This window comes from Coenobita brevimanus, chromosome 104, assembly GCF_032717465.1.
Source record: "Coenobita brevimanus isolate Jiangsu-jjx chromosome 104, ASM3271746v2, whole genome shotgun sequence".
Classification (NCBI taxonomy): domain Eukaryota; kingdom Metazoa; phylum Arthropoda; class Malacostraca; order Decapoda; family Coenobitidae; genus Coenobita; species Coenobita brevimanus.
The window spans coordinates 23,805,530-23,820,761 of NC_137057.1; the positions used below are offsets into that span (position 1 = coordinate 23,805,530).

Below are 15,232 nucleotides of genomic sequence, written 5' to 3' on the forward strand. Positions count from 1 at the left end.
GCAGGCGATTAGCATTCGGCTCCCGAATTCTTTTCTTTCAGTATTGTACTGTTATTATAATCAAGCTACCGATTCCGTGAAGGTTATTATCAACATTTCCTTTAACTTACTAATGGTTTTGGCACAGAAAATCTCATCTGATAGCTGGGTCCAAGAATTATCACCACTTATTATACGTAGTTTACGATTCTGTCTTGGCAGTATATTTGCATGCTTCCTGCAGTCTCTCCTGTCAGTTATCTTCTTCCTTCCCGTTATAAACCTGTACATCATCATCATATGCACTTCTTTTATTCTTTGTTCAGACTTCGGTAAATTTAATCTCTTCAGCTATATACCCACAGTATGGCTACTCTTTACATTTTATCTTCTTCTTTTTCAATTTTGCCTGTATGTCTTTTTTTCTTCAACGTATTGACAATGTAACTGTGTAGATAATCGAGCGACGAGAATTTTATGCTTGGCGCGAGAGTGCAGAGACGTTGGGGTAGTGGATTAACTAGCCATTACACAGTTTTGTCAAAGACCTAGTTGTATAAGAGACGCGTGGACAGAGGTACTTAAAGACAGAAAAGTAACAGCTGTAAACAAACTTGAGAGGTTACACGAGGAATAGATGGTGAAGTATAAGAGAGGAGTGGAGGAGCAACTGGATGGCTATGATTTGAAGCAGATGAAGAAGGTGGAAAGTATGTGTAAGTTATTCACAGAGGAAATCTGTGCAGCCTGTGAGGTAGTTTGCAGGATGATGACGGAAAGGGATGAAAGAAACACCTTGGGAGAATGAAGAGGTGAAACTATCAGTTGGAGACATGAAGAAAGCATATAGTGACTGGATGGTTAGTACAGGAATGGAGAATGTGGAGAGAAGGAAAAATTATTTGTATTTTCAGAGGAAAAGTGAGATGAGACACTGGTAAGAGAGTCAGAAAAAAGAAGAAGAAGCGTTTGAGCTAATATGAGTGTACAATCGAGGGAATGTAAGAAACTATGGGGGGAAGGAAGGCAGAAAGTAAGACAGGGTGATAAGGGCAGCAACAAAAGGAGTGAATATTAAACTGGTAGAATATTGGTGGAAGAGAGAAAGGAAGTGATCAGAAAGAAAAATATAAGTACTGTTGGGTATACAGAACGAATGTAGTACAGGTAAGCTACAAGAGGGTGTAGAATGACTGGCAGAAGACAAGTGAGAAAGGAGGAGGAGATCACTGGGATGGAGGTGTGCGAGCTACTGGAGAAAGTCAACATGAAAAACAGAGAAGTTTGATGGAGTGTTTGGTGAAATACTGAGGTAAAGTAGTTATTGAACTGAAAGTGTGTGGACTCGTTTGGCACTGTATGAAGATGAACTGAGTGCTGGTTTGCGGATCGAAAAAATATACGATATGTAGTTGTAATAAATCATAAGAAATCGGGTTGAATATATGTTACGAAGGAAGTGCCAGAAGGTTGATTTTCGGATTCTATAATGTTTCTAATTTTCCGCCAACATAGTTGGAGACAGGGGCGTACCCAAGGGGGGGGGCAAGGGGACCATGGCCCCCCCTGAAATTTCCTTCCTTGTAAGAAAATAAATGTGACTTGCATTAGATTTTTTTTTTCTAGCCAAAATTTTCATTTGTATGTCCCCCCCCCCCCCCCGAAAAATATTCCTGGGTGCGCCTCAGGTTGGATGAAGTAATAGATTCACCGCTGTTTGGCTGTTTGCTTGTTTGTTCAAATATTCAACAAGTTATTGGTGGATTTCAACTAGAAGTTTGTGAATATGTGTATCATGGGCCACAGGACAATTGATTAAATTTTGGTTGTGATCTGAGTTCCAGTCCTGGCTCAGATTTTTTTTTTTTCCGACAACATATCTCAAAAAGTTATCGATGGTTTTCACTTAGGCCAAGAGAGAGTTGATTAAATTTTGGTTGTGATTGTGTGGTATAGGCGCTGACGGAGGCATGCATTCTCTGAGTCCTGTCTAATTTATAATGATAAGGTCTCTGCTTTAAGTCATCCATATTCGCTGATAACATGAGGATTGGTAACAAAGTAGATAATCATTAATAAAGACTGATGGTTCAGTAAGGTCTCGATTACTCCTCATTTGGGCTCAAACATGGCAAATAGGCTTTATAAATTCCAGTATATTATACTGATAGTAAAAAAATATTCCAAGAATATTACTCAACTCATGAATGTAAACCAAGAATAAAATTTGCGAAAAAAAAATATATATGAATGATTTATGAACCAAGTCGTCAGTGAACAGACACAATAAAGAAATCTGAAACTAATTGGATGTATAAGCAGGGCATTTCAATTCAAATGAGAGAATATTGTTATCAATTTTCACATTCCTTAGCACGTCTGCATACAGTGTATTGTGTACTTTTATGACACTATATTACAAAAAAAATATTGAGAAACTAGGGGAAACCCAGTGAAGAGTAACAACAATATACCCAGATCAAGGAACAAATCATACGAAGAAAAACTAAACTATTTTACTTGCCAAAGACAGACTACAAGATCCGATACAAGTATACAAATTTTTTAAAGGACATGACAGTATGGTAGTCGATAAATACTTCACAGTAGTTCGAACGAATTACACTTGAGATAATGGATAAAATATTATTGGGAAGAAATTCCAGTAAGAAAGGCAACAACAACAAGATTTCAACGTGGTTGTAAAAGTGTGGAACATATTGCCTAGGAATGCAGTTCACTGCAATATTTTAATAACTTTTAAAAATGTTTTGGATCAGTACCTACTGTTGCTCGGAATCCCCAGCAATCATGTATGAGCAATAAGGAAAAAAGGATTAATTGTTTTCCTCTCTTTCAGATCGTGGAGAATAGAGAAAAACACCAATATAATTAAATTATGCTGCTTTCCCCTTGCAGCTTAAGATAGTTTAGAATATAATTCATTCTTTCAGTCATTTATATGAAATTTCCTTCTCAAATTTTCTGTGCTGCTTGGTGATCATTCTCACTTTTTTCCTGGTGGCCTTGGTTGGAGGGTGGTAGGTGGATGTGAGGCTTTTTCTTTTTAGAATCCTTATCATGACCTTATTGATTTAGATATCATTAGTCGCAGTCATCTCTTAAAAACAGCCTAAAAGGGATCGTTAGGTCTGTTGTGTGTTTTCCTTTGTACTCCTTATTAATTATCCTGGCTGACTCAGGTACTCAGCAACGATGGAGCATTCACAGAGTCAACTAACTACGTGGAGTACACTGTAGCCAAGTGGCACACTGATATGTACTACGTGGAGGAAATACTCTACCCCATCCAAATAGCATGGGTATACAAGAAAGGAACACCATGGGTCGCCACTTTCAACTGGTAAGAACATTAATTTTAAGGCCATAAGGTTTTGTATAATCCAGGGAACCAGTTGTTACAAGAGAGATTAACCATAAAACCTGGAAATGAAGGTAAACATACTCCAACTTGCTTTGATCTTTAAGTGTTTAAATTATTTAGGTGACTGGAGTTTCTTGCTCACATACAGGTATGTAGAGTTGAGCCACAGATCACTCACCTTAAATGTCTGAAACTATACTCGCCGCCAAGCAACTTTTCGCCTAAGCCCTGCCCCTCCTCACTCACCGCCCTGAGATTGGGTGGGGAGGGGTAGAGTTTTAAAAATAAGTTACTTGACAGAGAGTATAGTAGCCTAGCCCTGGGCACCTGCGCACCTGATGAAGAAATACAGCATGAAGGAAAAAGAAAATTTCTATTCTGTTCAAATCACTGAATGAATACAGTCTGAATCAGTAACATACAAGAGGATATTGGCGTGCAACAGACTCAGGAACACATGCTATGGGATCTCCTTTGTCAACAAGAATGTGATTCTTAGTATGTGAAACATGCATTACCCCCTGTCCTGTGGGTATGGTATTCATGTCACATGCAGCAGAACGGGCAGAGCTATGGCATATATAGTATACCATACAATCTCATTCACCAAGCTTTGATACTGTAACAGAAGCTGAATCAAAGAGCGATAGAAACAATAAACCAAGGAGAGGCAGAGTGGTAGCCCCCAGGATTAACCCCACCAAGCTGTCATTAAGGGATTAAGGTGTCCCGGACTAACCAACTTAAGCCGCGTCTGACAGCTCTCCTGACCTTTTTTCTGAACACCTGTTCTCTCTTGCGGCCTGACTTGACTCCTTGTCTCCACTCGACTAAAAATGCCATGGCCCAGGACCTTCGTGGTGAAAAAGGAGCATGATCCAGCACCCTAGCTCCACCCCTAATCCCTGGACCTCACCAGTCTCCAATGTCGGCGCCACCAGAGAACTCCTCCTACTCATGTTGCTTGGAAGAAGCTGGGCTGAATGAAAAGATGCCGAGAGAGAAGGCTTCACACACACTGTCATCCCACCACACTTCGTTCACACACATTCAGAGTCACTTCTTGGTAACAGTGTTTTTACGCATCCTTTTACTACACTTTTGTATACATTTAGCTCACATTCTTACAGTCCACTTTACAAGTAGTCTCCACACGACTTCCACACTTACCTGCAATCACTCTCCATCCTCAGTTAAGAAGTGCCCTCCTGCCCTCGTCCCTGGTATGCAACGGTGAGTACACTACTGCCCTACAAGTGTCTGCAGCTCTAGCTTAGCTCTAAGTCTCTAGTTATTCACGTGTTAAGATGTCCTGTGTTCAATCAGATTTGTTCACGTAATATTTCTTTCTTCTATTAACTCATTGATCGGACTGTATGTTACCGTTGTGCATTCTCCTTTGATAATTTGCATTTTGAACCTGTTTTTTCCCCTTTTGCTCTTATGTGTGAGGTAGATTTTAGAATATAATTTTGTACAAAAACCTACTATTGTGACATTTTGCTTCCACCAACATTGTGTGATTGATTGTATTGAGTCCAGCCCTACCTTGTGCACATGACAAAATTGGCGACCTCGCCAGCACCTATTTCATATCCACACCGACAATGGCATACCTCTCCCAGGATTCATTTACTATTAAGTGAAATCACGATATTCGCCCTGCATTCTGTCCCCAAACAGAGAGTTAGCAGAAATTCAAGGCACACGCATATCTGTTCACTACTGTGGAAATCTCACTTACTCCTCCACCATCAATGGCAATGGCCCTATCCAGCGACACCGACGGTAAGGCATTCCTGGAGCTCAAGCTCATTCCCTGACATCTAACTGTGCCTCATTCCCCTCACACAAAGAAGACATAACTCTTGAATCTTGTGCTGCAATGGCTTGGAGGTAACAAACCCTCTAGGGATCCATCCCCCAGTCATGAAATTCAACCACGGACACTCACGAAGAATCGACTGCCCCAAAACAACCCAATAATAATCAGTGTACTAGTCCTGATTCCTGTGACAGTGTTTCCTTGGAGTTAGCCCGAATGCAGCTACACAAGCTAGAATTAAAAACTCAACTTTGGCAACAGGAGATGGAGTATGAGCTAAGATTAAGAGAGGTTGAAAGCTCATCCAGCCTGCCTACCAGGGTAGCTTTTGATTTGCACCGCAACATTAAATTGGTTCCAAAGTTTAATGAGCATGATATCATTAAATATTTATGATGTTCAAGATGACAGTGGTTCCAAAGTTTAATGAACATGATATCACTAAATATTTATGATGTTCAAGATGACAATGGGATGTCTCGGGTGGACAAAAAAAAAAAAAAAAAAAAAAGGTTATATTGCTGCAGAGTGTACTGACTGTAAAGCCCAGGAGGCATTTGCTGAGCTATCTGTAGAGCAGTGCTTGAATTATGAGGAGGTATAAAACTGTATCTTGAGAACTTATGACTTAGTCCCAGATGCCCTCCGCATCATTTCAGGACCATTCCTATGACTAGAGACAAGACTTAGGTGAAGCATGCCTGAACTATCACAGATTTGCTTGATAGGTGGCTGTGTGCCAAGAACATAAACAGTTTCTCAGCCCTTAACCCGTGGATTGTGCAATTACCTTTTTTATGCTGCCCCATGGTGTGCAAAGAACGAAGGATTTTTTTTTTTTTAGTTTTTATTTACTATAAACCTGAAGATAAACATCCAGGGCATCATCTGGTGAAATGAAAAAAATCTCTCTCTCCTTCTTTGTGTAGGGCCATGCATAAGTTTACGTACGGGGGTACTAAAAAAATGGAAAAAAAAATCTTTTTCGTTTTTATTTATGATAAACTTGAAGATAAACATCATAGACATCATCTGGTAAAAAGAAAATCTCTCTCTCTCTCTCTCTCTCTCTCTCTCTCTCTCTGCGTAGCGTCATGCGTAAGTTTGCATAGGGGTCGAGTTGTTTATAGTGATGCACGGCCAGCACAGCCTGTGCTGTGGCTCGCAATGCGACGCTACCCAGGCTGAGCTGTAGCTCGCAGCCCACGTGTTAAGAAGATGATAGTTGTTGAACAATTCTTTAATAGCAATGATAGATATGTTACTACTCATTTGATAGAGCAGAACATTTGCACTCTTTCTGAAGTGGCAGTCGCTGCAGATAATTTCTCTTTGATGAATATGCATACTTACTTGGTGCAGAAGTTTGTAAGAGGTCGGAGAGTAGATAGACCGTCATTTGTAAACTCCCCTTCTTGGTAGGTCAAGTCAGCAGAAAAGGACATAAGTGTTAAGTCTCCTAAAGCCACATTTAGTAGGCCGGAAAAGGCCTGGGGAAATAACTTTGCAAGAGGGTCAGGGAGAAGTGTCCGAGTGTGCAATTTTTGTAAGAAGACAGGGCACTCTGAAGCACTGTGTTGAAAGAGGCATTGGATGGACCCAAAGGTTAAGCCAGTGGGCTGTTTATACTTCAAGGCTCACATTGGCACCATAAGGGAATAATCTTCCATTGTAACGTGTAACATAACTGAAGTAACTGAGGAGACTAGCAAAGAGCCTGTAGGTGTCGAGGCTCCAGCTAAACTCGTGTGTTGTGCTGCTACGAGTGCATGATGGAAGTGTTATTTAATTGTGAGGATAATGACGCTAGTTCTAGTTGCTCGAAGCGTCCTCCTTCCAAACGTAGTAAGCAGAGTGACTCCTCTGGTGGATATGCCCCCTTCTTGTCAAAAGGTGTACATACAGGAGCTTCCCAATCCCAAATATTGAAAGGAGTAGTGCCAAAGTCAGACCCTGCCGAATTTGTGGTGATTCAAGGGATCAATGCCAGTATTAGCAACCTTCTTGTGGAGGTGAAGTTAGAGTCCCCCCTAGTTAGTGGAACAGTCCATGTGGGAATAGGTGAATGACTTCCAGTGGAGGGAGTCACTTTTCTTATGGGTAAAAATTTAGCTGGAGGATAGGTGAGTGTTGTTCCCTGTGTGTCCATGTACCCTTCAAGTGATGATATGGCACCAGATTTAGTGCCTGATTGTGCTACTGTGTTCCCTTCTTGTGCTGTAACTAAGTCTGTGATGGGTAGAGAGTCTGACCATGTGAACCCTGATGACCAGAGTCGAATCGTCAGTGGGGCTGACAGTTACATAGAAATAGGCACTGAAAGTAGTGGCGAGAATGTTGGTTTAGCAAATACCTTTCTCACAGGACTAGTTGGTTCTGAAGAACACGATACCCTGTAATGATTCAATCTTGCAATTAGCTGAGCTACAGTGAGGTGACCCTGAGTTACCACCTATCTTTGAAGTTGCAGGAAGAGAGGGAGAATGCGACAAGGAATTGTCGTCATGTTATTGTCACAAACAGTGGGATCTTAGTGAGAAGATGGAGCTCTCCTAGAGTGGTGCATGATCAGGAATGGGAGAATGTACATCAGGTGATGGTACCAAATACATATCACCAGCAAATACTCTCATTAGTCCATGATTTCACATTAGCCAGACATCTAAGAGTGAGAACAACACTCTCTCGAGTGTGGTGACATTTTTATTGTCCTGGGATACGACGTGATGTCTCCCATTATTGCTGCACCTGCCATACCTAACAGGTAGTAAGTAAATGGAACAAGACAATCACTGCCACACATTTAGTACCTTTGCCATTGTTTGAGGCACCCTATTCTAGAGTCCTCATTGACATCGTTGACCTCTACCAAAAGCCCCATCAGGTCACCAGCACATCCTAAAATTGATTGACATGTCCACTCGATATGTTGAAGCCATCTGTCTTAGACACCCCACAGCTACGGCAGTAATACGAGACATGCTAACCATTATCATTCACTTTGGTCTCCAAAAGGATGTACAGATGGACCAAGGTAGCAACTTCACTTCCAAGCTATTCAAACAATCTCTAGATGAATTAGGTATCCCCCAGATCACTTCAACCATGTATCACCCCCAAAGTCATGGAGCCCTAGAGAGATATCACTGAACTCTTGAAGCAATGTTGAGATAGCTGTCTGTGCAGGAAAAAGCCTGGGATAAATGTTTACCCTTCCTGTAGTTCGCAGGGAAAGAGACATTGAGTGAGTCTCGAGGTTACCCCCCCTTTGAATTAATTTTTGGTCATGAGGTGAGGGGTCCCTTAACCTTCCCGGGCACAATGACGCGCTTCTATGGGTGTTTCCTGATAAAAGCACAGCGACGAGTATCAAGTGACAAAGCAGAAAAAAATCAGCAAAAATTATGTTTTCAGCTAAATCGATTTGCATCAAATTTTGGTGCGTTCTAGCATGCCAGTCTCACGTACAAAGTGAATACTTGGCAACATTGTGACTGCTCAGATGGGACAATGTGCATCGGTAATCCTCAGTACCTCATGACCAGTGGGGCTGATGGGTAGCACTGTGTCAGTCATCCCTTTAACTCCTCCATTTTCCCCCTCCTGCCTGAAGCAGAAGCCTTGATTGAAATATTAAGATTGTATAGTGTTTTTGACTATACTGTGAAGTGATTGTGTCTATGGAACATAGATATATTGTTTGTAAAGAACTGGGGGCCGTTAGCAGCCATTAAGCTTAGAGGCAGGAATCGGGTTTGCTATAGATGGGTTTGGCACTGTGCTTCATCCTGCCCATAAATGATGTGAGTATTTTACCTATATAGTGAAGCCAATACTTATATTGTATGAAACATACAGTGTCTGGATTAGTGAAATAATTGAACTAGCAGGCATTATGTATGCCATAGAGATACGCCATAGTCGGTAAGAGAACAGGCGGTCACGTATGCCATAGAGTAGGGAAGGGAATGATGGAGGAGTTTGGGATAGAATCATTGTGATAGTGTTTTATATTGCATATGGTATGTTGGTATGTATAAAATAGTGCAGCGAGTGTTCATCAAGAAACATTGCGTGCATTGACTGACTTAGCGCAAACCTAACGCAAGGATCAGAGACAACAAACACGCCACACAACAACAGACTTCAGTTAAAAGGTATTGTACCAATCTCAGATAGTGCTCTATTGCATATGATTTAGTGTGAAATATACGTATAAAATAGTGTAGCGAGAGTTCGTCAAGAAATACTGTGTGTGTTGACTTACTAAGTGCAAACCTAGCACAAGGATCAGAGACATTAAATACGCCACACAACCACAGACTTAAGTGAAAAAGTACCGTACCAATCTCAGACAGTGCTATATTGCGTATGGTTTAGTGTGAAATATACGTGTGTCATGCAGCGAGTGTTCGTGGAGAAATCTATTGTGTGCATCGCATGTGTTAGGCAAATGTAGTGCAAGGAGGAGAGAACAAATATGCCACACACACACACACACACACACACACACACACACACACACACACACACTATATATATATATATATATATATATATATATATATATATAACTCATCTTCAAACCCCTCAAAGTCCTGCCAGCAGCTCAACCCCTCTGGAGGAAGTGAGTTATCCGTAATTTGTTGATTTGTATACTGACCTATTTCTTTTTTTTTTTTTTTACACACATAAGTCTTGTTTTTTACATATACACAAAAGAGATGGAAGAAAGTTCAGCCCCAGCATCAGTATCTAACAAAAGGACTAGTGGTCATGTCGAGTTTCTGACAGCACTATAAAAAAGCTTATGATATTATACATGTGTACTTTGAATACAACAAAATAAAACCTCTCAAGCGAAAATATGTAGCTGTGGGTGGGGCAGTGGAAGAGATGGTTTTTATCCCGCTTGCTGGCGAGGAGAAGTATTCAACCTTTGTCGTATCATTTCCTCGAAAAATATTGGACGTATCGATTTCGTGAAAGAACCATGATAAAGAGCATAAAATTCTACATATGTACATGAAATAATAATTTAATATCGTTAATAAATAATCGTTGTTACATAGCCGGGAATATAACGGTTACAAATACGTGCATGACGAAAGTGCAGCAAAGCATGGGTACCCAATAGTTTTTTGCGATTTACTCAAAAACTATGAGGTGCATGAAAAATCTGCGAATACTCTGAGAAAGTTAATGAAATTCTACACAAGATTATGAAATAAACACATAACCTCTGCAGGAAAACTTTTGCACTAGAGCGACCTGAACAAAAAACAGTTACCGGTAGGAAATGACTTTTAGTTTTTAGCTATTTTCTCAAAAACTAAAAATCGTATCAAAAAGCCACTCTCTTTATTAGAAAGCTGATGAAATTTTCTTTCTAAACATCTTATAACAATTTTTTTTTTTATGATGAAAAAACATTCGAGCTATGATGTTGGGAAGTGAGAGTGCTGTTCCAGAGTGTTTATTCACACTGGCCTAATTTTTGAGCGGCTCAAATGAAAGAGGGCAGTGCTTGGAAACGACCTGTACTGTTGTTTGCAGATGATACTGTGTTGTTAAGTGAAGACGAAGGGGAGCTGCAAGGCTTCGTGAATGAGTTTGGGAGACTGTGTAAAAACGGAATCTAAAGGTGAATGGAGTGAAGAGTAAAGTTATGGTCTTCGAAAGAAGTGAAGACAGTGAATGTACAGTGAGGCTGGAAAAGGAAGAAATGGAAAATGTGAGTGCGTTTAAGTGCTTGGGTAGTGCGGTGAGTAAGGATGGAAGTTTAGAGGGTGAAGTGCTTGAAAGGGTGCAACAGGGAAGAAAAGTTGCTGGTTCATTGAAAGCAGTGATAAGAAACAGGGAAGTGAGCACTGAGGTGAAAAAGCTGCTACATGACAGTATTGTGATACCAACTCTAAAGTATGGAAGTGAAGCTTGGACCTTCTTGGAGGGACAGGAGTCATGAGTGAGAGCAATGGACCTGACTTATTTGATAGGAGCATGTGGATTCACATAGAGAGACTGACAAATGTGGTGTGAATGTGGATGTGATAGGAATTGTTAGGAGAAACACACTGAGGTGGTTAGGACATGTGGAGAGGATGGAGAGTGAGAGACTGATGAGGATAATGTATGTGAATGAGGTGGAGGGGGGGAGAGGGAGGGGGAGGCCAAGGATGAGATGGAGGGATGGAGTGGAGAGGTATATGAGAGAGGGGGGGGTGAGCTGCGAACAGGGCAATGAAATTGCGGGGGACAGGGCGACATGGAGGCGATTTGTTTCTGGCCACCCCTTACAGGATTGAGGCATCTGACAATAGACCGATAGATTGACTAATATACTTTTATTCCTACTTTTTTTTTTGCTTGTCGGCTAGAACAAACATCAGCGGATAAAATGATGTAGTTTTTATGGCAATATATATATATATATATATATATATATATATATATATATATATATATATATATATATATATATATATATATATATATATTTGGGTGGCGAAAATATGGCGAGAATACATGTTTTCATAGGCACACGGGGGGGGGGGGAGACGGGCGTGGAATAAAATCGTGAGCCAGAATACTTAATGAAACTTATCATGCACGAAAGGTTAAGTTAGTGAAAGAACAGTGAATCCAGGATAACTCTCAAGTTAATCTCTTAGAGTATGTTTTCAAATCCAAGGAGAGATTGTTAAGATGTAGGGAGCTAGAATCTGGATTCCTCTCACACCCGAATGAAGAAGTGGTATGACCCCTCTCACAAAACTGTAAGTAGGCAGATCCAGTCAGGAGATAAAGTATTGTTCTTATTGCCAGTACTAGGTCATCCACTGCAAGCAAGTTTCTTGGGCCCATATCGAATAGAAAGTAGAAGTGGAGATGTTAACTTTGTCATTCTGGCCACAGATCAGAGAAAGCCCAGAAGTTTGTGTCATGTCAAGATGCTAAAAGAATACCACAACAGAGACGAGGACGGACCAGGTGCTGCATGTGTGATATCAACAAGCGAGACAGAGTAGGAGACAAATGATGAGGAATGCTGCTGGACATCCATCGAGACATCAAGCTGGAGAGATACCCCACAGGTTTGGGCTACCTTGTCCATCCAGCATTCCCATTTCTCAGCAGAGCATCAAGAATACCTTATTGCTCTCCTTAGCAGGTATCCAGACATTTTCCATGAAATCCAGGCCGGACCAAGACGGCGATCCATGACATTGATGTGGAAGATGTGTGCCTTGTGAAGCAGCCACCATATCATGTAACCCCCCGGAAGCAATCCATGCTCCAGACGGAGGTCGACTACATGCTGACTCAAGGCCTGATCAACCCTAGCCAGTCCCTAGTCTTCTCCGATTGTCCTCGTCCCTAAGCTCAGTGGGTCACATAGGCTGTGCATAGACTTCAGGAAAGTGAATGCCCTCACAAAAGCAGACTCCTACCCTCTTCCTCATGTTGATGACTGTGTGGATGCCATGTCATAAAAAGACTTTGTAGTTACTTGTAGTGGAGTTATATATAATAGACTTGTGGACGAGCAGTTGTTATACTTGAGTTGTTTGTACGTTGATAATCTTGATTCCCATTTGTCATGCAATGACAAAGGAGAGATAAAGAATAGTATGGGACTATTTTTATTTGTCTTGATAATGTTAACAGTCTCTCACACACGAGTGAAGTTAAGTAGAGTCCCGCTAGCTACCTCCTGTCTTGCTCTCTCTCTCTCAAGTTGCTAAGCCTTCCTCCCTACACCCTGCCGATCCTATGGCCTCTCTTCTTCTGAGCTCTCTTTCCTAAATTCTGGTGAAACAGGAGTCGTGTCACGTGTGTTCACTGTGGTTGGAAAGTTCTAGAAGCCTGTGTGTGAATACGTGTGTATGTGTGTGTATGGTCAACAAGGCTTTGTTCACCTGGTGTATCGCTGACAACTAACTGCATCATCTCCTGACTGGCTACTTCCTAATCTGTTGTCAGTTTTCCTCAGTGTAACTTGCAAGATCATTTCCCATTCCTAGGCTCGCATAGAGCTGTCTATCTGTCTATTTATCTATCTATCTAGTATGATTTGTAAATATAATATGGACTCATATCAGCCATAGGTAATTCACAGTTATCTCCAAGACTGACTTAACCCATCCCTTCCGGGTGTCATGTATACATGTTGTCCTGGGGCCGTTCGGGTGACACATATAGATGATCCTGTGTTTCGCAGCATTGTTTGAATATTCATTGGGTTATTTCCACCACACGCAGCCACTGGCAACCCTCCTGCACACATCTGAGTCATGCTGCAGTTACCTGCATACCTCCATGATGGAAAGACCTATGCAAAAAATTTCCCCTGTGTCTGGATCCTTGGCTGACTGCCTGCAGCCACCGGCTTCAACACCAATGAAGTCCAAAGGCCAGAAAAGAAAAGGCCTTAGTGATAGTGGGATAGGGAGAGAACTCGAGGTGACATTATTGCCAATTGTGAGTAGAAAAAGTGACTCTTCCTCTCAGGAAAGTGACCGCCATAATGAGTGTTGATATTTATGCGTCATGTGAGGAGGGTGGAGGACGTGACTCCTCCACTGTGCACCCACTGTTTCCCCCTGTACATTCATCTGCTATTTCCGATGATGGGAATGGTTCAAAGGGTATTGATAATCCTGGAGAGGGGGATATTGGCATGGATGAGGAGACGGAAGAGGAGGTAGGGAGTGGAGAAAGGCAGGAGATGGAGGAGGGAGAAGGAAACGAGGTGTGTCAAGCCTCGCACCACCCCTCTGTCAATTTATGTGAATAATGGAAGCAGCAACTTTGTTTCAGGATGAAATCAGTGCCATAATTTTTATTGAAAGCTTTCTTGTGTGTATGTTTGCTATGATGAGAAAGTGTAAATCACAGGAAAAAAATTGTTATAATGGAAAATGTAGTGGATGGAGAAAGGGAGGAGGGAGGAGGAAACGCTGTGTCTCGCGCCACAGCTCTGTCTGTATACATGAATAATGGAAGCAGAAAGTTTGTTTCATCATGGAATCAGTGCCTTAATTTTTTATTGAAAGTATTCGTGTGTGGATATTTATAATGATGAAGAACTCTAAATCTCAGGAAAAAAAAAAAAAAAATCTGGTATAGTACAAAATACAGTATTTTTGATCATGGACAGTATGTGAATAAATATTTTGTTCACAATAATTCTTTTTAGGATTTATGTAGAGTAGTAGTAGTAGTAGTAGTTGTAGTACTAGTGGTAGTATTTGTAGTAGTAGTGGTAGTTGTAGTAGTGGTAGTTGCAGTAGTGGTAGTTGTAGTAGTGGTAGTTGTAGTAGTAGTAGTAGTAGTTGTTGTAGTAGTGGTAGTTGTAGTAGAATTAGTAATAATAGTAGTATTTGTAGTAGTTGTAATACCCAGATTTCTGGCTGCACAGCGGTGCCAGAATCGAGCGACAATGCAAGCCAAAAATACAATCCATGTATGTGTGTGTGTGTGTGCCTGTAAGGCGGTGTGGTGGTGAGGCAAGCAGACAGCCTGCATCAAGGTTGCAGCTATGGTTACCAGCCTCCCAGCTGCAAGTACGGCCGAGTATGGAAAAATTTTCACATAAATAATGTTTGTGGTGGATTTTGGTCTTCTGAAAGGGTTATCAAAGTGTTATTATTGTGGAGGGCTAGTCTAAGCCTTATTTGTGTCACTGAACCTCTGCCAAGCATACAGACACCAGCAAAAAAACAACAAAAATTGCCCCCTTTCCCCACTCGATTACTCTCTCTACACGCAATTCACGAACTATCTGATGTAATCAGCGTTAAGTCAAAGGATTCATGAGTATTATGACACATTTAAAAAAAAATTTTAGTTAACTATTAACTGAGATATGAAGGTTTAAAAATAGACAATTTTCACAATTTTCTCAGGAATGCCCGGCTGCAGGAAGGGTTCGCCGGAATATGTGCCAGATGGGATGGATTAATGAAAGTTTATTGGCAAGTCCCTCTCTCTCCTAGAGCACAAGACAGCTCTGCTTTTGCTGTTGAAAGTGAGACATGTAA

General features: G+C 41.2%; 1 protein-coding gene across 1 annotated transcript in view; it reads left to right on the forward strand.

Moving 5' to 3' along the window:
- Nucleotides 1-15,232, forward strand: part of LOC145416053 (putative glutamate receptor) — a 46,234-nt gene that overhangs the window by 18,704 nt on the left and 12,298 nt on the right. Inside the window, exon 5 of the mRNA XM_080285152.1 lies at nucleotides 3,183-3,343. Within this exon, the coding sequence (XP_080141278.1) occupies nucleotides 3,183-3,343 (161 nt within the window). The remainder of the gene's footprint in view (nucleotides 1-3,182; nucleotides 3,344-15,232) is intronic.